This window comes from Bombina bombina, chromosome 10, assembly GCF_027579735.1.
Source record: "Bombina bombina isolate aBomBom1 chromosome 10, aBomBom1.pri, whole genome shotgun sequence".
Classification (NCBI taxonomy): domain Eukaryota; kingdom Metazoa; phylum Chordata; class Amphibia; order Anura; family Bombinatoridae; genus Bombina; species Bombina bombina.
In genome coordinates this window covers 206050859-206077976 of record NC_069508.1, presented here as the reverse complement: position 1 = coordinate 206077976, position 27118 = coordinate 206050859, and the positions used below count along the sequence as shown (strand labels likewise).

Here is a 27118-nt window from a genome sequence, read left to right as displayed (position 1 = left end):
TTCATCGAACCAGAAACACGCTGCTGTAGTGACAGGAACAATGCATGAAATTGGTTGTAGAAGGTAACCTTTCTGAACAAACATCTTTTTAAGCAAACCCTCTAATTTTTTATCCATAGGATCTTTGAAAGCACAACTATCTTCTATGGGTATAGTGGTGCGTTTGTTTAGAGTAGAAACCGCCCCCTCGACCTTGGGGACTGTCTGCCATAAGTCCTTTCTGGGGTCGACCATAGGAAACAATTTCTTAAATATAGGGGGAGGGACGAAAGGTATGCCGGGCCTTTCCCATTCTTTATTTACAATGTCCGCCACCCGCTTGGGTATAGGAAAAGCTTCGGGGGGCCCCGGGACCTCCAGGAACTTGTCCATTTTACATAATTTCTCTGGAATGACCAAATTCTCACAATCATCCAGAGTAGATAACACCTCCTTAAGCAGGGCGTGGAGATGTTCCAATTTAAATTTAAATGTAATCACATCAGGTTCAGCTTGTTGAGAAATTTTCCCTGAATCTGAAATTTCTCCCTCAGACAAAACCTCCCTGGCCCCCTCAGACTGGTGTAGGGGCACTTCAGAACCAATATCATCAGCGTCCTCATGCTCTTCAGTGTTTTCTAAAACAGAGCAGTCGCGCTTTCGCTGATAAGTGGGCATTTTGGCTAAAATGTTTTTGATAGAATTATCCATTACAGCCGTTAATTGTTGCATAGTAAGGAGTATTGGCGCACTAGATGTACTAGGGGCCTCCTGTGTGGGCAAGACTGGTGTAGACGAAGGAGGGGATGATGCAGTACCATGCTTACTCCCCTCACTTGAGGAATCATCTTGGGCATCATTTTCTCTAAATTTTGTGTCACATAAATCACATCTATTTAAATGAGAAGGAACCTTGGCTTCCCCACATACAGAACACAGTCTATCTGGTAGTTCAGACATGTTAAACAGGCATAAACTTGATAACAAAGTACAAAAAACGTTTTAAAATAAAACTGTTACTGTCACTTTAAATTTTAAACTGAACACACTTTATTACTGCAAATGTGAAAAAGTATGAAGGAATTGTTCAAAATTCACCAAAATTTCACCACAGTGTCTTAAAGCCTTAAAAGTATTGCACACCAAATTTGAAAGCTTTAACCCTTAAAATAACGGAACCGGAGCCGTTTTTATATTTAACCCCTTTACAGTCCCTGGTATCTGCTTTGCTGAGACCCAACCAAGCCCAAAGGGGAATACGATACCAAATGACGCCTTCAGAAAGTCTTTTCTATGTATCAGAGCTCCTCACACATGCATCTGCATGTCATGCTTCCCAAAAACAAGTGCGCAATAGAGGCGCGAAAATGAGGCTCTGCCTAGGATTAGGGAAAGCCCCTAGAGAATAAGGTGTCCAATACAGTGCCTGCCGGTTATTTTACATAATTCCCAAGAATAAAATAATTCCTCAAAGCTATGAAGTATAAAATATGCCTATATATCAATCGTTTTAGCCCAGAAAATGTCTACAGTCTTAAAAGCCCTTGTGAAGCCCTTTTTTTCTTTATGTAATAAAAATGGCTTACCGGATCCCATAGGGAAAATGACAGCTTCCAGCATTACATCGTCTTGTTAGAAATGTGTCATACCTCAAGCAGCAAAAGTCTGCTCACTGTTTCCCCCAACTGAAGTTAATTCCTCTCAACAGTCCTGTGTGGAAACAGCCATCGATTTTAGTAACGGTTGCTAAAATCGTTTTCCTCTTACAAACAGAAATCTTCATCTCTTTTCTGTTTCAGAGTAAATAGTACATACCAGCACTATTTTAAAATAACAAACTCTTGATTGAATAATAAAAACTACAGTTAAACACCAAAAAACTCTAAGCCATCTCCGTGGAGATGTTGCCTGTACAACGGCAAAGAGAATGACTGGGGAAGGCGGAGCCTAGGAGGGATCATGTGACCAGCTTTGCTGGGCTCTTTGCCATTTCCTGTTGGGGAAGAGAATATCCCACAAGTAAGGATGACGCCGTGGACCGGACACACCTATGTTGGAGAAAGTTTGATTTTTACTTTACTGCCCCTTTTAAACAACTTTCCAATTTACTTCTATTATCAAATTTGCTTTGTTATCTTTACTAAACCTAAGCAAGCTGACAGGAGCTTTGGAGCATGCATTGTGTCTATAGCAGCAGTGTTTGTAACTATGTATAACATCACTACAAACAATGTTGTAAACACTGCTACCATATGGCTAGACACATGCACGCTCCTTAACGTGAATGTAAATTTTGATGCTAAAGTGCCCGGTTTTTAAAAATTAGATTAAAAAAAAGGGAAACGGGCACTTTAATTCATCAAAATTTACATTTCACTCCTGTTGTGAAAAAAAGTACTTACCTTTTAATCTTGACAGCCGCTCTAAAATGAGGGATCCGGCTTCCTCCAATCACAGCATTGAATCAGACACCAATTCCCCCAGGGGGGAAGCCGTGATTGGAGGATGACCTATCCATTTCTGACATCAGAAATCGCTTGCGACGACCGGGGGAAGCTGGAGCGGCTGTCAAGATTAAAATGCAAGTATTTTTTTCACAACAGGAGTGAAATGTAAATTTTGATGAATTAAAGTGCCCCTGTTTTTAATCAAATTTTCAAAAAAACGGGCACTTTTGCATCAAAACTTACTTTCACTTTAACTCACCTAGGATTACTCTTTAAGAAAGGAAATCAAGAGAACGAAGCAAAATTAATAGAATTAAATTGGAAAGTGGTTTAAAACGTCATGCTCTATCTGATCAATTTGAGTTTAATTTTAAATTTACTGTCCCCTTTAAAGGGACAAAATTAGTTTCATGATTTAGACAAGGCATGCGATCTTAAAACAATATAAATAAAAAATATTCCAATATACTCCCATTATCAAAATGTGCACTTTTTACTGTATATGCACTTTGAGGGTCCAGCTCCTAATGAGCATGTGCAAAAGTACACAGTCTATACATATATCTATTTTGTGATTGGCTGTCACATAAGAAAATGTATGCTTACCTGATAAATTTGTTTATTTTTTGACACAATGAGTCCACAGATCATCTTAATTACTAATGGGATATTCACCTCCTGGTCAGCAGGAGGCGGCAACGAGCACCACAGCAGAGCTGATAAATAACTTCTCCCTTCCCTCCCACTCCAGTTATTCGACCGAAGTTATGGAAAGAAAGGAAAAACCTAGGTGCAGAGGTGTCTGAAGTTTATAATAACCAACAACCTGTCTTACAAGAACAGGACGGGCCGTTGACTCGTATCAAAAAAGAAACAAATTTATCAGGTAAGCATACATTTTCTTTTCTAAGACACGATGAGTCCACGGATCATCTTAATTACTAATGGGATCCAATACCAAAGCTAGAGTATACAAATGATACGGGAGGGACAAGAAAGGGAACCTAAACGGAAGGCACCACTGCTTAAAGAACCTTTCTCCCAAAAGCAGCCTCAGCCGAGGCAAAAGTGTCAAATTTATAGAATTTTGAAAAAAAGTGTGCAGAGGACCAAGTTGCAGCCTTGCAAATCTGTTTCCACAGAAGCTTCATTTTTGAATGCCCATGAGGAAGCAACAGCCCTCGTGGAATGAGCTGTAATTCTCTCAGGAGGCTGCTGTCCAGCAGTCTCATAAGCCAAGCGTATGATACTTTTCAGCCAAAGAGAAAGAAGTTGCTGTAGCTTTCTGTCCATTACGTTTTCCCGAAAAAATGACAAAGAAGACGACTGACGAAAGTCCTTAGTCGCCTGTAACTAAAACTTTAAAGCACGGACCACATCCAAATTGTGTAGAAGTTCTTTCTGAGAAGAAGGATTAGAACACAAAGAAGGAACAACAATCTCCTGATTAATGTTCCTGTCAGAAACAACCTTAGGAAGAAATCCTAACTTAGTACGTAAAACTACCTTGTCTGAATGGAAAATAAGGTAAGGAGAATTGTACTGTAACGCCGAGAGCTCTGATACTCTACGAGCAAAGGAAAAAGCAACAAGAAATAAAACCTTCCAAGATAATAACTTAATATTTAAGGAATGCATAGGTTCAAATGGAACCCCTTGAAGAAGAACTTTGAGAACAAGATTAAGACTCCATGGAGGAGTAACTGGTTTAAACACAGGCCTGATCCTAACTAAGGCCTGACAAAAAGATTGAACATCTGGAACATCCGCCAGACGTTTGTGTAACGAAATAGACAAGGCCGAGATCTGACCCTTTAGGGAACTCGTCTATTAACCTTTCTCCAACCCTTCTTGGAGAAAAGACAAAATTCTAGGAATCCTAACTTTACTCCATGAGTAACCCTTGGATTCACACCAAATCTTATGGTAAATCCTTCTAGTAACAGTTTTACATGCCTGAATCATGGTCTCTATGACCGAATCAGAAAACCCCCGCTTGGATAAAATTAGGCGTTCAATCTCTAAGCTGTCAGCTTCAGAGAAACTAAATTTGGGTGAAGGAAGGGTCCCTGTATTAGAAGGTCCTTCCTCAACGGAAGTCTCCAGGGTGGCAGAGATGCCATCTCCACCAGATCTGCATATCAAATCCTGTGCGGCAAGGCCGGCGCTATGAGGATCTCCAACGCCCTCTCCTCTTTGATTCGAGCAATAACCCAAGGAAGAAGAACAAACGGAGGAAATAGGTATGCTAGACTGAAGGACCAAGAGACCGCCAGAGCATCTATCAGCTCCGCCTGGGGGTCCCTGGACCTCGATACGTATCTCGGGAGCTGGCATTCTGTCGGGATGCCATGAGATCCAATTCTGGCTGACCCCACTTGAGAATCAGATCAGAAAACACTTCCGGATGGAGTTCCCACTCCCCCGGATGAAAAGTCTGCCTGCTCAGGAAATCCACCTCCCAGTTGTCCACCCCCTATAGGTAACCAGAGTGAGCTTCCGCCCACTGAATTATTTTGGAAACTTTTTTTCATCGCTAAGGAACTCCTCGTTCCTCCCTGATGGTTGATGTAAGCAGGAATCCAGGAGATGCGCACCATAGACAGCAGCACCGAGACTTTCGTTGTATAAAAAAAACCCAAAAAAAAAACACTAATAGGCAAAAATTAAAAGCACAGACAGGGCTCAATGGCCATACAAGCACACAAGATAAAATCATCTGTTGTGTGACAGGAAACGCAAATGCGTTTCGTGAGCATGCTCACTGCACAGAAAGTAACCTGCACATACCTCCATATATACCTGGAGATTTAAAGAAACAGTATACATACTATAAACAACATGATGAAACTTGACTAAAACAAGCTGATATATTACTACAAATTTCTATTGTGTCACATACAGGAAGGAGTTTGAGTATATACCTCAATTTTACCATACAACATTTACTAATATACCATATTAGAAAAATATATGGATGTAGTAAAGTCTTTAAAGAAAATTTTGTTCTATATAGAAATATGGTTCTCTTACATGATATATAAGTTTAAATTTAACCTCCTGTAGTCTAAAACATTTCACTGTATATATTTGACGATATCCTCTTGTATTCCATAATTATTGAAAGAGGAAATATAATGGGAATAACCTATTGTAAATATTAAAGAAAGTTTGAAAAATGTGTGACCGTAGAGTTCAGAAGAATTGTATATTGTGGACTGCTGGTTTTCAAAGAGAAAATCCAGAACACCTCACGCTTATTTAGTTTATCCTCTGTTATTCCACGTCTCCACACAGGAACATGATCAATCCCTTGTAGGGACAAATTAGACATGTCAGTATTATGATCATTTTTTAAATGCCTAGAAACGGGAGTATCTGTTTTTTCATCATCAATTGAATGTAGATGTTCTAAAAACCTATCTTTTATAGGACGCTTGGTTTTACCTACATACTGAATGTTATAAATAAGGCAAGTGAGTAAATATACTACATGAGTAGTGTTACAGTTGATGTAAAAAGGAAATGTATGCTTACCTGATGAATCTATTTCTTTTTCGATACGATGAGTCCACGGATTTCATCCTTACTTGTGGGATATCGCCTCCTGGTCAGCAGGAAAAGGCAAAGAGCACCACAGCAAAGCTGTATAAATAGCTCCTCCCTTCCCTCCCAACCCAGGCATTCGACCAAAGTTAGGAAGAGAAAGGAAAAGCCAAGGTGCAGAGGTGTCTTAAGTTTAACAAAAATGTAATAACCTGTGTCACAGAACAGGGCGGGCCGTGGACTCATCGTATCGAAAAAGAAATAAATTTATCAGGTAAGCATGAATTTCCTTTTCTTTTTCAAGATACGATGAGTCCATGGATTTCATCCTTACTTGTGGGATACAATACCGAAGCTATAGTACACGGATGAATTTTGGGAGGGACAAGACAGGGAACCTAAACGGAAGGCACCACTGCTTGAAGAACATATCCCCCAAAAACAACCTCATTAGAGACCAAAATATCAAAGCTGAAAATATGGAAAAAATGTGAAGAGACGAGCAAGTCGCAGCCTCGCAAATCTGTGCAACAGAAGCATCATGTTTGAAGCACAAGAGGAAGCCACAGCCCCAGTGGAATGAGCCGCAATACTTTCAGGAGACCGCTGTCCAGCAGTCACAGATGTAAAATGGAAGATACTCAAAGACTGTGATGGACGAAAGTCCCTAGTAGCTTGCAAGTAGAACTTTAAAGCACAGACCACACCCAATTTACTTAACAGAAGGTCCTTCGGAAAAGGAGTAGGTCCCAAAGATGGAACCACAATTCCTGATTAATGTGCGTAACTGAAACAACAACCCAGGTTTAGCACACAACCCCACCTTATCCGTCTGAAAAATAAGATAAGGAGAATAATAGTGTAAAGCTGAACGCTTTGATACCGTCGATCAGAGAAAATAGCAACCCAAAATAAAACTTTCCAAGATAATAACTTAATATCTATGGAAAGCACAGGTTCAAACGGAACACCTTGAAGAACTCTAAAAACTAAATTCAAACTCCAGGAGAAGTAAAAGGTCTAAATACAGGCCTTATTCTATTCAGAGTCTGATAAAAGAATTGTACACCTAGAACATCTGCCAGACATTTGTGTAACAAAATAGACAAAGCAGGAAACTGTCTCTTCAGGGAACGGATAACCCCCTTCTCCAATTCTTCTTGGAGAAAGGACAAAATTCTGGTAATCCTTACCCTACTCAATGAGTAAGCCATGGATCCCCACCAATAAAGATATGTATGCCATATCTTATGGCAAAACTTCCTAGAACAGGCTTACATGCCTGGAGCAAGGTATCTATGATCGAATCAAAGAACCTCGCTAGCATAGATCAAACATCCAATCCCCAAGCAATCAGCTTCAAAGAAACTGGAGTATGGAGAAGAAAAAAAAAGGACCCAGAAGAAGAGATTCCTCCTCAACGGAAGAGTCCAAGGTGACAGAGAAGAAAGACATGGTCAGCAGTGTAGCATACCAAATCCTGCGAGACCACGCAGAAGCGAGGAGAAGCACCGATGCCGTCTATCTGATCAGAAACAAACCCCCGGCAAAAAAACACAAACGGGGGAAAAAGAACCTGGGCTGAAAGACCGAATAACCGCCAAGGCAGGTATCAGCTTGGACTGGGACCCTCGGACCCAGACCCGTATCCCGAAAACTAGGCATTCTGACAAGATTACATTATATCCAACTCCGGCCGACCCCATTTGAGAATCAGGAAGGAGATACTCCCGGATGGAAATCACACTCACCCGGATGAAAAAAAGACTGTCTATTCAGAAAATCCGCTTCCCAAGCGACCTCCCTGGGATAAGGATTACTGACAGATATTAAGAATGAAACTGGGCCGAAGCCGACTGAGGCCAGAACAGAAAAAAGACTTGAAGCTCGCTCTCAGTCGTAGGGATCGAAGAACAGACTCCGCTGGAACCCTCACTCTGCTAAATCAAGTACCCTGGGACAGATGATCCAGAGACAACCACCGTAGAAAAGAGTACCTTGTCTCCTGCGTCAGAGTTAATTGAGGAGAGTTAATTAACATAGTCTCTGTTCCATCGCCTGAGTATGCTCAACCGCATAGGTCTGAGGTGGAACCAACAAAGTTAAGTGTCACAAGGCGCTGCTCATTTCATCAACCCCTAAAGGATGAAAGGCTGAATGAACCTCACCAGGGATTGAACCTGCAACCCTCAGGTTTTCACAGAGCAGCGCCACAGAGCCTTAGTATGCTGAACTATCTGTCCAGCTAACGTCCAGTCCGCCACCATCAGCCCGAATACCACTATGTACTGAGTCACTGAAGGTCGAAAAGTGGGCTGAAGGCCCAGACCAGTAATGAGAGACCTTTATTTCATGACCTCAGTCAGAAAATCCAAAGTGATGTGAAATCTGTCATGATTCCCAAAAAGCTACCCTTGTGCTTGAGACAAAGGAACATCTTTCCAAAGTCACCTACCACCCGTGGGTTCACAGGAATAAGAATTCCCTGTCCGTGGAAACTTGCTTGCTGTAAGAAAAAACCACGTACGGGAAGCGTTGGTCCATAAAGGAAAACCCTAGAACCCGAGACGAATCTCATGAACGGCACAGGTACTTGACCCCTAAGCCACCGTTGATTTTCCAGGATCAAGGGAAAAATGGAACAAATCAATAGTGCCCACCTTGAAGGACAGTACCTTCCTTCAAAGAAAGGACTGAAGATACCTTCCATCGGGAACCATAACCTGATCAGTAACCCCAGATCCTGTACCAAAATTAGAACTGGAGCAATCACTCCCAGGTCTGAGAGGTCTCCTACGCAGCGTAAGGACGTCTCGCCCTTTGTCTGATCCTTAGATAAACTAGAAAAACAAACTGCTTCAGAGGAACACAGTCTAGCTCTAAACCAAACTAGAGCGAACAAGGAAGCCAGCCCTTACAAGATCCAATCCCGGACCGGAGCATGTTCCCCATGCTGTCTTTGATTCAACAGCAGGCTACGCGTTCACCAAAATCTTGGTCATAGAACACAAAGCCATAAAAACAAGGCTCTAACCATAAGGAACCAAGAGTTGGAACAGAGCCACCTACGCTCCCAGTTTGATAACTGGAAGGGAAGAAAGTGAAATAAAAGAATTAGCCAATATACCGCCACACCAGTGACGGCAGCAAAGTACACAGATGGTTGTCATGGAAAACCCTGGTGTGTGTCCCATAACTAAATATAGCCCATTAGGACTATCCTCTAAGGGTATAGAAGGTCACGTAGTGATCGAAACTACTCCTTCTCCCCTTAAGGAGTGTCGACCAGCCTCTTAGCCGATACCGCTATGGGAAACAGACTTGTAAATATAGAGAACCCCAAGGCACCAATTCCATCTGAAATGGAAATTCTCAGCAACGTGGAGAAATCAGTAGCATAGCAATTCTTCCATCAATGCTAATCCCTATGTAAAAACATAGAACGCATCATAAACCCGAGTGGAGTGTGAAGGACACGCAGGACACTGCATGTGGGCCATAACATTTTGAGTGGAATACTATAGAAGAAATGTGGCCATTTGTTAACAGACACCCAAACAGCAATTGCCGAAAAAGGAATAGGTTCAAAAAGAAAAAAAATAAATTTGAACATAGGAAATGATACTGTTTCTTTAATTCTGAAAATGAACCCCATGCGTGAGTGTGTTAGTTTCATCCTCAGTCATAAAGGATGAACTAACAAAGAAAATGGCTGAAATACATTTAATATAAAATGTACACAGAACAAGAAGCTACTGTCCCTTTAAGTATTAAAGAAACTCATTCTGGTGAGAGTTTGTACCATCCTCCGTCACAAAGGATGATGGAACAAACAAAAAACAGCCGCAATTCTGTATATAAGAATTACACAGAAAAAAGGTACCGTCTCTTTAAAATTTTAAAAGAACGATTTTTTTTTTTGTCATGCAGAAACAATCCAAGAACATAAAAACTGCTGCAACTAGACATCGCTATGTTCATCAAAAGCAAAGTCTATGCAAGGAACCGCATAGCACTGCCTGTGGGTCCTAAATTAATCTGGACACTATAGAGAAAAAATCAGTGGCATGGATTTAAGCGGTGTTACAGAACTCCTAACAGCCATAGGAGCAATTAAATCCAAAATTAACATATGAAAATACGTGACTCTTTCTTTAATTTTTTAAAAAGAATAAAAGGATTTTCCTTCAAAAACCAGCAACAAAATTGGACAGATTTTTTGCTAGATCAGAACACCCCTCAGCAGTATTTCGTCTCTGAATAGGATGTTCTGAACTGGAACCCCATCGCAACAGGGAAAATTAGGTCACAATCCGACTAATTTCTGTCGGCAAGTAAGCCTACAATATATTAAAATACATGTCTTTGGACCCCTCCATTGTGTTATAGATGAGGGAAAAAACAGGACACGCTCATGAATGTACCTAACATAACTCCCGGTCGGCGTATTTAGAAACAAAGAACCGCCGGGAGAGATACTGAGTGCGCCATGCAAATGGCATTTCCCCAAGGACCGCCCATCGTGGACGGTGACACGACAGACATCACCCGGGCGACATGTTAGTGAACCGCCAGGAGATAAGAAGGCCACGTGCACAAAAACATTGCATCTCAAATTGGACATTGCCACAACAGGTATCTCCCGGCTTCATTCTAAATGTATTGAAAAGCCGGGAGATAAATAAGGCGCGCAAATGCAAAGTGCGTCCCCAAGGACCGGCCGTCGTGGGCGTATGTACTACTAACAGTCAAACATAGTCATCTCCCGGGCCGCCATGTTTAACCGCCGGGAGATGTAACAAAGTGCCCCAGAAGCGAGCCTGTTCCTTTTGCCAAAGAAATAAAAAGGCGCCCAATTAACCCTTTCGTTTCTATATTCAGAAGCATAGGGAAATAGTAGTCTATCACGCACAGTCATCTCCCGGTCGGCATTGCTCTCTTTTTATGAAACCGCCGGGAGATGATATTGACAAGGGGAATCCCTTATTTACAAAAACCTTAACACAGATATCTCCCGGTCGGCATGCTCTCTGTTTATGAAACCGCCGGGAGATGATATTGACAAGGGGAATCCCTTATTTACAAAAACCTTAACACAGATATCTCCCGGTCGGCATGCTCTCTGTTTATGAAACCACCGGGAGATGATATTGACAAGGGGAATACAACAAATTTCAGTGTGTTATTGCGCTTTACTGTGTGTCATGCATCCCCTTAGTTGCAAAAAACATTAACACAGATATCTCCCGGGCGGCATTATGTAACCGCCGGGAGATATGGGATCTGTAGAAAGACCTTAAGTAGAATGCCTCCCATTAAATGAGCTGTCTAGAAGTCTCTCCCATGAAAGGAGAAAAAAGCATACCTGAATAAAGAGCCTCTTCTCTTTCCCTAGAGGCTGTTATTCACAAATTGAGTGGCCAATGTCTTCTGAGCCCTTTTCTTCTGAAGCCCAGGAATAAAAAATGGCACTTGCCTCCCATCTGCCAACAGCAAATGGAGTTCCCAGGCGTGTGAAGTCCTACTGCTCACATGGACCTGAGGATAACAAAAGGAAAATACTGAGTAAGATTCCTCAGATTTTTTCCCGAGTAGGGCAGCAACAGTATATGGGAGGCATAGTGAGAATTATGTCCAAGTTCCCATTGCTTTAAAGACACCAAATGCTTCTCTTTTTACTGAAGAGACTGATCTGGTCTAGGCTACACCCCAGAATAAAGCAGCACTCCGCAGCACTACTTTTAAAACAAACTCTTGATTGTAGAATCTAACACCTCACTTTGCCTCTTCCTATCACTAACACACGCAAAGAGAATGACTGGGTTGGGAGGGAAGGGAGGAGCTATTTATACAGCTTTGCTGTGGTGCTCTTTGCCTCCTCCTGCTGACTAGGAGGCGATACCCCACAAGCAAGGATGAAATCCGTGGACTCATCGTATCTTGAAAAAGAAATTAATATTATGTGTCTTTTGAGAAATATTAGATGTAAAAGGTATCTCCTTCGGATACATGTTCAATGTTTTGCAGACATTTCTCCTGCATTTATAAAGACCCTTTCTTCCCTTAAGCCAAGTTCTTTTATTGTTAGTCTAATTGGGTAAATCAGATGGCGATAAGCGATTGGCCAAGGTTTTGCCTCTCTTTAGTATAAACTATATACCTTGCTGCACTATTTCTTTCAAAGTGGGATCAGTATATAAAACGGGGATAGTTTCTTTGACGATACTACATATTTTATGATAGTCTGTACTGTATGTGGTAATAAATTTAGGTGTCTATTTGTGAGTTTGTATCCCTCTTTTTTTTATATTTAAGTAAGTAGACTACAGGAGGTTAAATTTAAACTCTTATATATCATGTAAGAGAACCATATACTATTTCTATATAGAACAAAATTTTCTTTAAAGACTTTACTACATCAATATATTTTTCTAATGTGGTATATGAATAAAGGTTGTATGGTAAAATTGAGGTACATACTCAAACCCCTGTATGTGACAATAGAAATTTGTAGTAATATATCAGCTTGTTTTAGTCAAGTTTCATCATGTTGTTTATAGTATGTATACCGTTTCTTTAAATCTCCAGGTATATATGGAGGTATGTGCAGGTTACTTTCTATGCAATGATCAAGTGAGCATGCTCACGAAATGCGTCTGCGTTGTTTCCTGTCACACAACAGATGATTTTATCTTGTGTGCTTGTATGGCCATTGAGCCCTGTCTGTGCTTTTAATTTTTGCCTATAATAAAAGCGTTTTTGTTTTATACAACAAAAGTCTTGGTGCTGCTGTCTGTGGTGCGCCTCTCCTGGATTCCTATATGACTTTTTTGGGCTTAGCGAGCAGACTAGCATTGGCTGCATAACTGAACAGCTGTTCCGGTTCATGTACACACCCACTCTCCTTTGAGCTGCGGCAGGAGATCGGAGACTTTGTTTTACCCTTACTCAGCGGTTGCTGTACAGTCTTTTCTGTGTATACTGATTGATGTAAGCCACTGAAGTTATGTTGTCCGACTGGAACCTGATAAACTGGACCGAGGCTAACTGAAGCCAAGCCAGGAGAGCATTGAAGATCGCTCTCAGTTCCAGGATGTTTATAGGAAGAATAGCCCCAGACTGCTCCCCACCCTAGAAGACTGGCATCTGTTGTCACAATCACCCAAGATGGTCTGTGAAAGCAGGTTCCCTGGGAAAGGTGATTCAGAGACAACCACCATTGGAGTCCCTTGTCTCCTACTCCAGAGTTATTCGAGGAGACAAGTCCTCATAATCTCCGTTCCATTTACTGAGCATGCTTAACTGCAGAGGTCTCAGGTGGAACCGTGCAAACAGGATGATGTCCATTGCCACTTCCATCAGCCCAACTACTTCCATACACTGAGCCACTGACTGCCAGGGAGTGGACTGAAGGACTAGGCAAGTATCGATAATCTTTGATTTCCTGACTTTTGTAAGAAAAATCTTCATAGACAGGGAGTCTATTATGGTTCCCGAGAAGGTGACTCTTGTGTCGGGAACTAGGGAACTCTTTTCTAAATTTACCTTCCACCCGTGAGTTCTCAGGAAAGAACACTATGTTGGTGTGGGATCTTGCTTGTTGAAAATATGGCGCCTGGACTGGAATGTTGTCCAGATAAGGCGCCACCCCAATGCCCCGTGACCAAAGTACCGCCAACAGAGAGCCCAGAACCTTCTGGGAGCAGTGGCCAGGCCGAAAGGAAGAGCCACGAAATGGAAGTGTTTGTCCTGGAAGGAAAACCTTAGGAACCTGTGATGATCCCTGTGAATCGGAACATGTAGGTACGCGTCCTTTAAATCCACCGTTGTCATAAATTAACCCTCCTGGATTAAGGGAAGAATGGAACGAATAGTTTCCATCTTGAAGGACGGAACCCTTAGAAATTTGTTTAGACTCCTGAGATCTAAAATTGGTCTGAAGGTTCCCTCCTTTTTGGGAACCACAAACAGAATGGAATAAAAACCCTGACCCTGTTCCAGTACTGGAACAATCACTCCCAGGGCGGAGAGGGACGCAATGTAAGAACGCCTCTCTTTTTGTCTGGTTTGCAGATAATCTTGAAAAAAGAAACCTGCCTCTGGGAGGAAAACTTTTTAACTCTAGTTTGTATCCCTGGGACACAATCTCTATTGCCCAGGGATCCTGAACATCCCAAACCCAAAACTGAGTAAAGAAAGAAAGCCTGCCCCCTACTAGATCCGGTCCCGGATCGGGGGCATGCCCTTCATGCTGTCTTGGATTCAATAGTAGGCTTCTTGGACTGCTTTCCCTTAGTCGAAGACTGGTTAGGTCTGCATGCAGGTTTGGATTGTTCCTGCTTAGAGGAGGAAGATGAAGAATTTCCTTTGAAATTTCAAGAGTAACGAAAATTACTCTGTCGTCCTTTCTGTTTGTTTGTTTCTCTTATCTTGAGGGAGATGACCCTTACCTCTCGTGATATCAAAGATAATTTCCGAAAGACCTGGTCCAAACAAGGTCTTGCCCTTGTAAGGGATAGCCAGAAGCTTAGACTTAGAAGAAACATCCGCAGACCAAGGTTTCAACCATAAAGCTCTGCTGGCAAGAATAGAGAAACCTGAAATCTTAGCTCCCAGTTTAATAATTTGAAGGGAAGCATCTGTAATAAAGGCATTGGCAAGCTTCAGATCAGTCCTGAGAGACTCAGACAGAGCATCAAACCAATAGGCTGCCACGCTAGTGACGGTAGCAATCTTTTTAAAGGGCCATTATACACTCAAAAAAATATAGGCTATTTAAATTAAGCACCAAAAGAAGATAAAGTTTGTAATTGACAAGTATTAGCAATTTTGCTGCTAACTCTCCTAAAAATTATTTTAAAGTTTCTAATCCTCTCAGTGCATGAGAATACGAACGTAATCTCCACTAGCTTTAGAGCAAGGCTTTTTCTACACTCCCTATCTAGTGTCCTTTACAGCCAGCCCCCATGCTGGGGCTGTCTGTTTAATAGATAAGCCTGTCACAAATCCCCTCACCTCTCTCAGCCGTTTCTTCCCGACTATTTACACTGGCTGGGCACAATCTCACTCCCCCGACTCTCTCCTCCCGGTAAGCATTCAGTAGACACAACTGGCATATTCCACTCACAGCTCTGTGAAACATGATCCTGAGATGTTTTACAGAGCTGTGTGTGAGAATATTCAGAGTGCCGTAGTGATGACAAAGAGGGAGTCAGATATATGCACAGTTGCACTGTTTTTTTATATGGGCAGATGTATTTTACATGTATATCAGCTGAGCCTGAGAGATGTAGAGCATTTCATTGTATCTGTAACAAACTGCACATGAGTTAAATCACAGGGATTCTACCCCAGCAGTGTCTCAGTTTTATCTGCACCTCGGCAAATCCAGAGCTCCGCCCCCATCTACTCCCACTCTCCTGCCTCCTAATAAATATTCATATTGTAGCTGTAAAGCTGGGGGCGGAGCTCTGGATGCTGCCGAGGTGCAGATAAAACAACACTGCTGGGGTAGAATCCCTGTGATTTAACTCATGTGCAGTTTGTTACAGATACAATGAAATGCTCTACATCTCTCAGGCTCAGCTGATATACATGTAAAATAAATCTGCCCATATAAAAAAAACAGTGCAACTGTGCATATATCTGACTCCCTTGAATATTCCCCTTGTGTCTACTGAATGCTTACCGGGAGGAGAGAGTCAGGGGGGAGTGAGATCGTGCCCAGCCAGTGTAAATAGTCAGGAAGAAACGGCTGAGAGAGGTGAGGGGATTTGTGACAGGCTTATCTATTACACAGATAGCCCCAGCATGGGGGCTGGCTGTAAAGGACACTAAATAGGGAGTGTGGAAAAAGCCTTGCTCTAAAGCAAGTGGAGATTACGTTCGTATTCTCATTCACTGAGAGGATTACAAACTTTATAATCATTTTTAGGAGAGTTAGCAGCAAATTGCTAATACTTGTCAATTACAAACTTTATCTTCTTTTGGTGCTTAATTTAAATAGCCTATATTTTTTTGAGTGTATAATGGCCCTTTAAGTAGACCCTCTAACTTCTTATCCATAGGGTCCTTGAAAGCACAACTATACTCTATGGGAATAGTAGTTCTCTTGGCTAAGGTGGAAACGACCCCTTCCACCTTAGGAACTGTTTGCCAAGCCTATATGCACAGTTGCACTGTTTTTTTATATGGGCAGATGTATTTTACATGTATATCAGCTGAGCCTGAGAGATGTAGAGCATTTCATTGTATCTGTAACAAACTGCACATGAGTTAAATCACAGGGATTCTACCCCAGCAGTGTCTCAGTTTTATCTGCACCTCGGCAAATCCAGAGCTCCGCCCCCATCTACTCCCACTCTCCTGCCTCCTAATAAATATTCATATTGTAGCTGTAAAGCTGGGGGCGGAGCTCTGGATGCTGCCGAGGTGCAGATAAAACAACACTGCTGGGGTAGAATCCCTGTGATTTAACTCATGTGCAGTTTGTTACAGATACAATGAAATGCTCTACATCTCTCAGGCTCAGCTGATATACATGTAAAATAAATCTGCCCATATAAAAAAAACAGTGCAACTGTGCATATATCTGACTCCCTTGAATATTCCCCTTGTGTCTACTGAATGCTTACCGGGAGGAGAGAGTCAGGGGGGAGTGAGATCGTGCCCAGCCAGTGTAAATAGTCAGGAAGAAACGGCTGAGAGAGGTGAGGGGATTTGTGACAGGCTTATCTATTACACAGATAGCCCCAGCATGGGGGCTGGCTGTAAAGGACACTAAATAGGGAGTGTGGAAAAAGCCTTGCTCTAAAGCAAGTGGAGATTACGTTCGTATTCTCATTCACTGAGAGGATTACAAACTTTATAATCATTTTTAGGAGAGTTAGCAGCAAATTGCTAATACTTGTCAATTACAAACTTTATCTTCTTTTGGTGCTTAATTTAAATAGCCTATATTTTTTTGAGTGTATAATGGCCCTTTAAGTAGACCCTCTAACTTCTTATCCATAGGGTCCTTGAAAGCACAACTATACTCTATGGGAATAGTAGTTCTCTTGGCTAAGGTGGAAACGACCCCTTCCACCTTAGGAACTGTTTGCCAAGCCTATATGCACAGTTGCACTGTTTTTTTATATGGGCAGATGTATTTTACATGTATATCAGCTGAGCCTGAGAGATGTAGAGCATTTCATTGTATCTGTAACAAACTGCACATGAGTTAAATCACAGGGATTCTACCCCAGCAGTGTCTCAGTTTTATCTGCACCTCGGCAAATCCAGAGCTCCGCCCCCATCTACTCCCACTCTCCTGCCTCCTAATAAATATTCATATTGTAGCTGTAAAGCTGGGGGCGGAGCTCTGGATGCTGCCGAGGTGCAGATAAAACAACACTGCTGGGGTAGAATCCCTGTGATTTAACTCATGTGCAGTTTGTTACAGATACAATGAAATGCTCTACATCTCTCAGGCTCAGCTGATATACATGTAAAATAAATCTGCCCATATAAAAAAAACAGTGCAACTGTGCATATATCTGACTCCCTTGAATATTCCCCTTGTGTCTACTGAATGCTTACCGGGAGGAGAGAGTCAGGGGGGAGTGAGATCGTGCCCAGCCAGTGTAAATAGTCAGGAAGAAACGGCTGAGAGAGGTGAGGGGATTTGTGACAGGCTTATCTATTACACAGATAGCCCCAGCATGGGGGCTGGCTGTAAAGGACACTAAATAGGGAGTGTGGAAAAAGCCTTGCTCTAAAGCAAGTGGAGATTACGTTCGTATTCTCATTCACTGAGAGGATTACAAACTTTATAATCATTTTTAGGAGAGTTAGCAGCAAATTGCTAATACTTGTCAATTACAAACTTTATCTTCTTTTGGTGCTTAATTTAAATAGCCTATATTTTTTTGAGTGTATAATGGCCCTTTAAGTAGACCCTCTAACTTCTTATCCATAGGGTCCTTGAAAGCACAACTATACTCTATGGGAATAGTAGTTCTCTTGGCTAAGGTGGAAACGACCCCTTCCACCTTAGGAACTGTTTGCCAAGCCTCCCTAAAAGAGTCAGCTATGGGAAACATCTTCTTGAAAATAGGAGAGGGAGAAAAGGGAATGCCTGGTCTCTCCCATTCCTTAGTAATAATCTCAGAAGCTCTCTTTGGAACTGGAAATAAGTCTGAATAAGAAGGAACCTTAAAGTATCTGTCCAATTTACTAGACTTCTCAGGGATAACCACAACTGTGGAGTCACAGTCATCCAAAGTAACCAAAACCTCCCTAAGCAATAGGCGGAGGTGTGCTAGTTTAAACTTAAAAGTTACAACCTCCGAATCCGTCAGAGGCAAAGCACTTTCTGAATCTGAGATTTCCCCCTCAGATGCTACAGCAATACCCTCCTCTTCGTGTCCTTGGGTGGGTACCTCCAAAATTGCAACAATTGCATCAGAACTTACTGAATGTCTGGTTTTCCTCTTATGTTTGCCCTGCAACATTGGGAAGCAGACAATGCATCAGAGATTGTAGAAGACATGAGAGAAGCTATGTCTCTTAAAGTAACTCCAGCGGGCGCTAGAGCAGTAACTCCAGCGGGTGCTAGAGCAGAAGTGCAGGGCACTGCTTGTGTGGGCGGTAAAATTTGGGATTGGGGAGAAAGCTGCGGCATACTTTGACCCCCATAGACTCTTGGACAACATCCGCTTTTGAAAAATTCCTCTCAATACATGGGGGACAGAAAGGGACAGGTGGTTCCACATTAACATCCAAACATAAGGAGCAAGTGACATCTTGCAAGGCCTCTTGATCCATGCTGTTCACTATATATGAATTAAAAACTCCCTAAGATTTTTCCCTGTCCCCAGAATAAAAAGACAGCCACTTACCTTACATCTGCCTGACACCCAAGGCAGCTCACAGGCTTGAGAGGTCATATCCCTCACATCGACCTGTGCAGAAATAAAAGTGAGTAAATATCCCTCAGGCTATAGAATATAGGGCAGCATCCTAATATGGGAGGCGCAGTGAGAATGTCCCACAAGTTCCCATTGCTTAAAGCCACCAAAGCCCTACTGAAGAGACTGATATGGACAACGGCTACACCCTAGGACAAAGCAGCACAATCTTGCACTACTTTAAAAATAATAAAATCTTGACTGAAGAATTTATACTAACACCTCACTTTACCACATCCTATCACTAACGTAGGCAAAGAGAATGACTGGAGTGGGAGGGAAGGGAGGAGCTATTTAATAGCTCTGCTGTGGTGCTCTTTGCCACCTCCTGCTGACCAGGAGGTGAATATCCCATTAGTAATTAAGATGATCCGTGGACTCATTGTGTCTTAAAGAAAAAAAAAAAAAAAAAAAAAAAAAAAAAAAAAAAAAGGTATACCCGGTCTCTCCCACTCCTTAGCAATGATCTCAGACGCTCAGTCTGGTACCGGAAAAACATCTATCGAGGAAGGTACCTCAAAATATTTGTTCAGCTTACTGGATTTCTTAGGATTAACAATGACCGTGGAGTTGCCGTCGTCCAATGTAGCAAAAACCTCCTTAAGTAACAGACGGAGGTGTTCTAGCTTAAACCTGAAGGACACCACTTCAGTATCAGCAAGAGGAATTACACGGTCAGAATCTGAAATTTCCCCTTCAGATGCTACTACGTTATCCTCCTCCTCAGGCTTCTGTGAGGGGACATTTGAGATAGCAACAACTGCGTCAGAAACCTCGCTTACTGAATGTCTGATTTTCCTCTTACGCTTCCCCTGCAACATTGGGAAAGCAGACAACGCATCTGAAACTGCAGAAGACATGAGAGAAGCAATGTCCTCCAGCTGGAGCTAGAGAGGAAGCACAGGGCACTCTGTATGTGAGGGCGGTAAAATTTGGGACGCTTGAGGAGAAAGCTGCGGCATATATTGAACATTGTCATTAGATTCCTGAACAGCATCCTCTCTAGAAAATTTTGGCTCAGAAAAAAAAGTCTATCCCTGTAGCTTAAAGTTCTCTCCATACATGAGGAGGAACAGAAAGGGATTGGTGGTTCCACATAATGTCACATAAAAGAGCATGTGACATTTTGTAAGGCCTCTTAGTCCACTGTAATACACAATTAAACAATTTTACATAAAAAAATTTTTTTAGATTTTATTAAGGAAATGCACAATTATAAAAACACGTTACTGTCCCTTTAAATAATGAACCGTAACTTTTTAATTCCAGTTAAACAAAACTTAGTATAGAGAGGCTTAACCCGCTAAAAAAATCTTGCAAACACCTCTACACCTCAGCAACAACTTGCTGAGGTGCCTACCTCCTCTGAGCAGGAGCCGAATGATCCCCACAGTCAGTCTCCATTGTAAAGCCGTTTAGCTATGTCGGTCTCCAGAGTGAACAGGCAACTTGATTAGATGCCTACTACCATAGAGCGGAGTAAAGGGAGCGCAATTACTTGCTGCGTCCTGGAGTACCTCCCATCGTGGGCGTGTCACTAAGAAATCTCACGGTTGGTTATTTAAGTTCTAAAACCGCTGGGAGATGTGGAACCACCGCAATAATTAAAACCAGCCCCAGTGCCTGAGCTGCCCAAAGTGTCCCCTATGCCCCTAGGAGAGTCTATGAGTCTATTATATGGGACAGACCTCATATTTATAAAAGTGCCCAACCTTTTTCTGAGTTTAATTATTGTCCCCCAGAAATAAAGCCAGCATTTACCTCATGTGCTGCCTGACAGCAAGGCAGTTCCCAGGTTTGAGAGGTCCTATCCCTCACATGGACCAGTGAAATAACAAAATTCCTGAGTAAATATCCCTCAGGTTTTCAGCATAAGGGCAGCATCAATATATGGGAGGCGCAGTGAGAATTACGGTATGTCCCACAAGTTCCCATTGCTCTAAAGCCACCACTGCTCTACTTTAGAGACTGATATGGACTACGGCTACACCCTAGGACAAAGCAGCACAATCTTGCACTACTTTAAAAGTATTAAACTCTTGATTGAAGAATCTTTTCTAACACCTAATTTACCACCTCCTTGCACTTAACGTAGGCAAAGAGAATGACTGGGTTGGGAGGGAAGAGAGGCGATATTTAAAAGCTTGGCTGTGGTGCTCTTTGCTGCCTCCTGCAGTACAGGAGTGGTATTCCCAATAGTAATTAAGATGATCTGTGGACTCGTGTCATTAAAAAAAAAAAGCAGTGTGGGAAACTTGTCAACGCCGATTGCTGTAGGAGCTATTAATATGAATCTGGGTGGTTTTGCAAGAGACTCTCTCCCTGCATCTCCGGACTAACTTTCACCTAAGCCCTCACTGAGAAGCCTTATAGGGCTACTTAAAACTACTGTCCCATTGCGAAGAGTAGTAACCTCCATAAGAGGCCTCCAAATCTTCGGCACCTCTCTGCCACCTCCTGTGAAGAAAGGCAAAGAATGAGTGGGGGATGAGGGGAGTGGTATTTAAGCCTTTGGCTGGGGTGTCTTTGCCTCCTCCTGGTGGCTAGCTTCTTAATTCCTAATAGTAATGAATGAAGCGGTGGACTCTCCTCCCCTTTAGATAAAAACCAAATTTTTCCGTAGCGGTCCCGCCCCTCCCACCCCCCTCCAGCGATAGGCCGTCCACCTGCCTCCATCCTTACCCTTCCAAGCCACCAACGATCGGCACCACCACTGCCTGATGCAGAAAAGGCCACAAAGTGGCCCACTCTGCCTGTCTATTTCTGCACTGCCCCACTCGTGGGGCATGCAGAAATACCCCAATCTCGCTACTTTCAGCAAGATCGCGACAGAGAAGAAATTGTAAGACAAGCGCAAGAACAGCTTAGTAAATTTATTATATAAAAACAAGTGCAATAACATAAGCACTTACATTAAAATAAAGAACATTCGACGTCCATTTGAGATCAAAAGTCTAAAGTTGGAATGTGCATCTGTTGAATGAGTCCCACTAACAGCCCGACATCCAGGATCTAATCGGAAAGCCAGCCTCACAGTCAGCGGCGTCTGACGTCAGAACTGTTGCCTGAAGCGTCCCTCAGCAAGCGGGTAATCAGGCAACAGTTCTGACGTCAGACGCCGCTGGCTGTGAGGCTGGCTTTCCGATTAGATCCTGGATGTCGGGCTGTTAGTGGGACTCATTCAACAGATGCACATTCCAACTTTAGACTTTTGATCTCAAATGGACGTCGAATGTTCTTTATTTTAACGTAAGTGCTAATATGTTATTGCACTTGTTTTATATAATAAATTTACTAAGCCGTTCTTGCGCTTGTTTTCCATTTTCATCTCAGCTCCTTGCCTCCTTTTGTTTTTGGAAATACCATTGAAAGAAAGCAGCATCGGCTTATACTATGACATCTCTATTTGGATATTGATTAACAGACATTTTCCATCTTTATTTGTGTCTGGACTATTTGTGGCACCACACTGGACTGGTTTTTATTCAATAGAAGGTACTCCTCTATTTAAACCATTTACTATTAAGTAAAAGTATAATGTATATTTTATTCGTTTGTTTTTGATTTATATGTTGTTCGGGTGATCCGTTCGTGAATTAGCACTGATTTACATTTGCTTTTTATAGTTTGAGATTGCGACAGAGAGAGGCCCAGGACAGCAGCATCGTACAGGGTTAAGGGGTTAATATAGAAAAACCACAAGAAACTTACTATCCGATGATTCTTCAAGTTTAGGGGGCTCATTTTCTTGCACAGGCACACTGATATCCTGGAAGTTCTCTCTCCTTTCTGTGAAGCATTCACACTCCAGACATCGTGTTCGCAGCACAAGTTGGCCTTGGAATAATTTCTCCACTAGATCAAATCCACTTAACTCTACAATTATAAATCATTAAAAGTTTTAGCCAATAAAAATGATCAGTTACGGATAGTGAATACACGCAAGCATAATTACACAGAAGCACAGCTTCATTATTCATTTAGGCATCATAAATATCTCTAAATAACTATTTCTAAGACAAAAAATAAAAGCTACTTATTTTCTACAAAGCATTGAAAAAAAAAAAGCAAAAACACACACACAAAAAAAAAAAAAAACAGCTGGCCAATGGTTTTCCATTGCCTGTAAACGTGTGTTCCTGTTCATTAGTCATGTCAGTGTCTGAATTTAATGCAAGCTTGCTTGAGGCTAGTCCAGAGCATATAGTTCATATGGGGGGGGGGGGGGGGGGGTGAAATGTGCTTAGTAGCTAGCTTTAACAGTATTGCATCTTTAAAGTGATGGTAAACTCTCCCCTTTTTAAAATCAGATCTGGAATGTAAGCGCTATTTTAGATGAAGTTTAATTCATTAGCTGTAATGAAGATGCAGTATAACATGCTTTTTAATATAGATATGAAATTCAAATACTGCATTGCTCCTCCGCCCACTTCAAAAGTAAAATTTTCTGTGAGCTAACAGATTGAATTGTTGTCCAATCAGCACTCTCCCCATATGCCACTTTTGTTGTAGCTAGAGCATTGATTGGAGAGTAATTCAACCATTTAGCTGACAGGAAAATTGATTTTTGAAGTGGGTGGTGTAACGTGGGGTATTTGAATTTCATATCTATATTAATAACTAAGTTATAGCGCATCTTCATTACAGCTAATGAATAAAACCCCATCTAAAATAGCGCTTACATTCCAGATCTGATTTTAAAAAGGGGAGAGTTTACCATCACTAACTCTAAGGACACAGCTTCAGTTTGCTCAATTGATCCATGATGGAATAAGTCAGTCATTGGTCAAGGGGTTAAGCTTTTGAACAAACCCAGTAAAATGCTGCATAAAAAGTAAAAAAAGTGTTATTCTACTTTCTGCAGAAAAATACCATACTGAGAAAAAAAAAAAAATCTGTGACAGACTTGGGCTTTCATGCTTTGTTTCAAATGTGCTTTAATAAAAACGAAACCTTACATTGTAATTATTAAACTGGCTCGGTTAGTCTTTATTTAATGTGCAAATGTTATTACAAACAAATGAAGAAGTGGAGTCCCAGGTGAATATAGTAAAAACAGTCCTTTATTATAAACGTTTAAAACGGAAATTCTTGTGAGACGCAGCTCACTCGGTCCCAACAACAGCCTAGGAGAGGAGTAGAAAGAGCGTAGCACCAGTGGCTTACATGTTTCGGCTAAATGCCGTAATCATAGCCTAAGGTGCTATGTCTCTAAGGTAGTTAAGACAGGTAGAAAACAATCTGATTGGCTAAAACACTGAAAGTGTAATTAAAAGAAAGAAACGCCCAATCTAGCACATCCTGATTATACAATTAAATTAACCCTATGTATGTCTTACCTATATGTTTTACAAAATACAAAGTATATGACAGCAAGTATATATTTAGGAATATAATCGTGATGGAGAGTGACACAATAGTAACTAGGAGAATGGCACATTGATGAAATATGACTGAAAAGAACCTATATTTCAGTTAATGGCAAGCTGGAAAATACAGCTTGCAATAGCTTCGATAAATATATTAACTGAATAGGTATAGTGAGTTGGTATAAATACAAAAAGTACAAAAGATGGTCCATGTCACAGACATAGTACCCATAGTTAGTATATCAGTAATCTGTTGCATGTGATGTTCATAAAAGTCAATGCAAAAATACACATGGATGTATGTGAATATATGAATATAGAATATGGACAAAAGGGGGTAAAAGGGAGCAAGTTACAAGTCACTAACACTATATAAAAGTATGTGTGATATAAACAGCAGGAATATGTCAATATCATGCAAGGACCACTCATAAATACCCCCTCTGTCTATAGCTATGTTAACGATGTGTAGTATGTAAATATGTAGATTTGTAAATATGTAAATATGTGTTGATTCACTCCCAAAAATTGATCAAATCAAATTTGGAGTTCAGACCCTGAGGGAGTCTGGTTTTTAGTTGAAAGATCCAATAGGTTTCACGTTTAGCTAAAACTTTGTCTATATCACCCCCCCTATTGGGGACTTTGGCTTGTTCAATAGCTGTCCATCTAAAGGAGTCTAGGCTACAATTGTGTTTGGTTGCAAAATGTTGCACTAGGGGAGTTGTGGCCTTACCCCTTGTTAGGGAGGAGATATGTTCTCTTATTCTTGAGTTGACGTCCCTAGACGTGAGACCAACATATTGAATATTGCAGAAAATGCAAGTGACAAGGTATATGACATAGGTACTGGTACAGTTTAAACAGGATTTGATGGAATAGGTAGTCCCTGTAACTGTAGATTTAAATTCACTCGTGGTTTGTACATAGTCACATGGTCTACACTTTTTGTGTCCACATTTATACATGCCCTGATGTCTCAACCAAGAGCTAGTATGTTGTGTTGTGGGCCTAAGTTGTGTAGGAGAGAGTATAGAAGCTAGAGTGGCGCACTTCTTATAAGAGCATCTAATACCATTTTTTACTACATCAGTTAACTTGTCATCTGCAATTAGTAGGGGAAAGTGTTTTTTGATTATATTGCAAACTTCATGGTATTGAGCACTATATTCAGTAACAAAATGTACACCTTGAAAGTTACTATTTGTGTTCTTGCATCTATCAAGTAGCATAGACTGTCTGGGGATAAGGTCCACCTGTTGTCTTGCCTGTTTAATATGTCTTTTGGAGTATTGTCTAGATCTAAGTCTATTTTCTAGTTGACTTGCCTCATGTTTGTAATCTTCCTCTTTGCTGCAATTCCTTTTTATCCTCATAAACTGGCCCTTGGCCACAGCATAGGCAGTATTGGTAGGATGACAGGAATTTGCATGCAAAAGAGTATTGCCTGTTATTGGCTTGCGAAAGACCTTTGTGGAGATTGTGCCATCACGATTGCCACTTAGGGTTAGGTCAAGGTAGTCAATGTTGACAGTATCAGAGATGAAGGTGAAACTCAAGTTCAACTCATTCTGATTCAGCCAAGAGACAAATTTAGGCACCTCATCTATAGGTCCAGACCAAATGCAAAGCAGGTCATCTATGTATCTCTTATAGAAATACATAGATGACCTGTAGGGATTACCATCTCCATAGATGCAATTGATTTCCCAATAACCAAGGTACAGATTCGCATAAGAGGGGGCAAATTTCGCCCCCATTGCTGTACCTCTTTTCTGGAGGTAATAGTCAGTCTCAAAACAGAAAAAATTGTGTGTAAGTAAAAATTCCAGCACACGGATGATGAAGGTTTGAAAGTCTTCAGTATAATCTGTATAGTTTACTAAAAAGTATTTTATGGCCTTGATACCTTCTGGGTGGGGTATAGATGAGTACAAAGAGACTGCATCTATTGTAACCCACACAAAACTATCTTTCCATTTGAGATTTGACAATAGGTTGATAATGTGTTTTGTATCTTTAGTATAGGAAAGTAAGGTGTTTACTAACGGTTGCAGAATAGCATCAAGCCAAGATGAAAGTCTCTCTAATAGGGAATCTACCCCACTGACAATGGGGCGTCCCTTGACATTGGTTAAAGATTTATGAACCTTTGGAAATAGGTGGAACATGGGTGTCTTGGGATGTTGTACATACAGAAATGAAGCAGTCTGTTCGTTCAGAAACCCATGTTCCACACCATCATCCAAAATTTCAAGGAGTTCCCTTTTAAATCTAGCTGTGGGATTAGTGGTCAAAGGAATGTATTCCTGTGGATTGTGCAATTGACGGTGTGCTTCCGCTATATAATCTGATTTATCAAGGACAACAATGCTACCACCTTTATCGGCCGGACGTATGACAATACTTGTGTCATTTTGTAAAGAGGTCATAGCTTGCCTCAATCTTTTCGGCAAGTTTTGAGTATACCCTGTGGGATTGTCATTAAGAGTTTGTAAATCTCGTTCAACCCGAGAGTGAAATGTCTCTATAATCTGACCCCTACTTTGAATAGGATAAAATTTTGATTTTTCTTTAAAGGTGGTAGCATTGTTGATTGTTCCCTGATTGGAAAAAGATTCAGAGTATAAATGTTGCAAATTTAGAACATCACATGCCTCAGTAAAAGATTCTATAGTATGTGGATTCGAAGTCGGATTATCACTATACAAAGTACCTTCTGAGGCATTGGCAGAAAAATGTTTTTTCAAAATGTTATTACAAACACAGTAAAACTGTCAACTAATTTTTCCTTCTCATTTCTGCATGTCTGTTTTGTAGCTGCAAG

At 41.3% G+C, this 27118-nt stretch overlaps 1 protein-coding gene across 1 annotated transcript in view; it reads right to left on the bottom strand.

Annotated features, from left to right (window-relative positions):
• Positions 1–27118, bottom strand: part of USP1 (ubiquitin specific peptidase 1) — a gene marked incomplete at its 3' end in the record, with an annotated part of 55032 nt that overhangs the window by 10035 nt on the left and 17879 nt on the right. Inside the window, 1 exon segment of the mRNA XM_053693651.1 lies at positions 22634–22798. Within this exon segment, the coding sequence (XP_053549626.1) occupies positions 22634–22798 (165 nt within the window).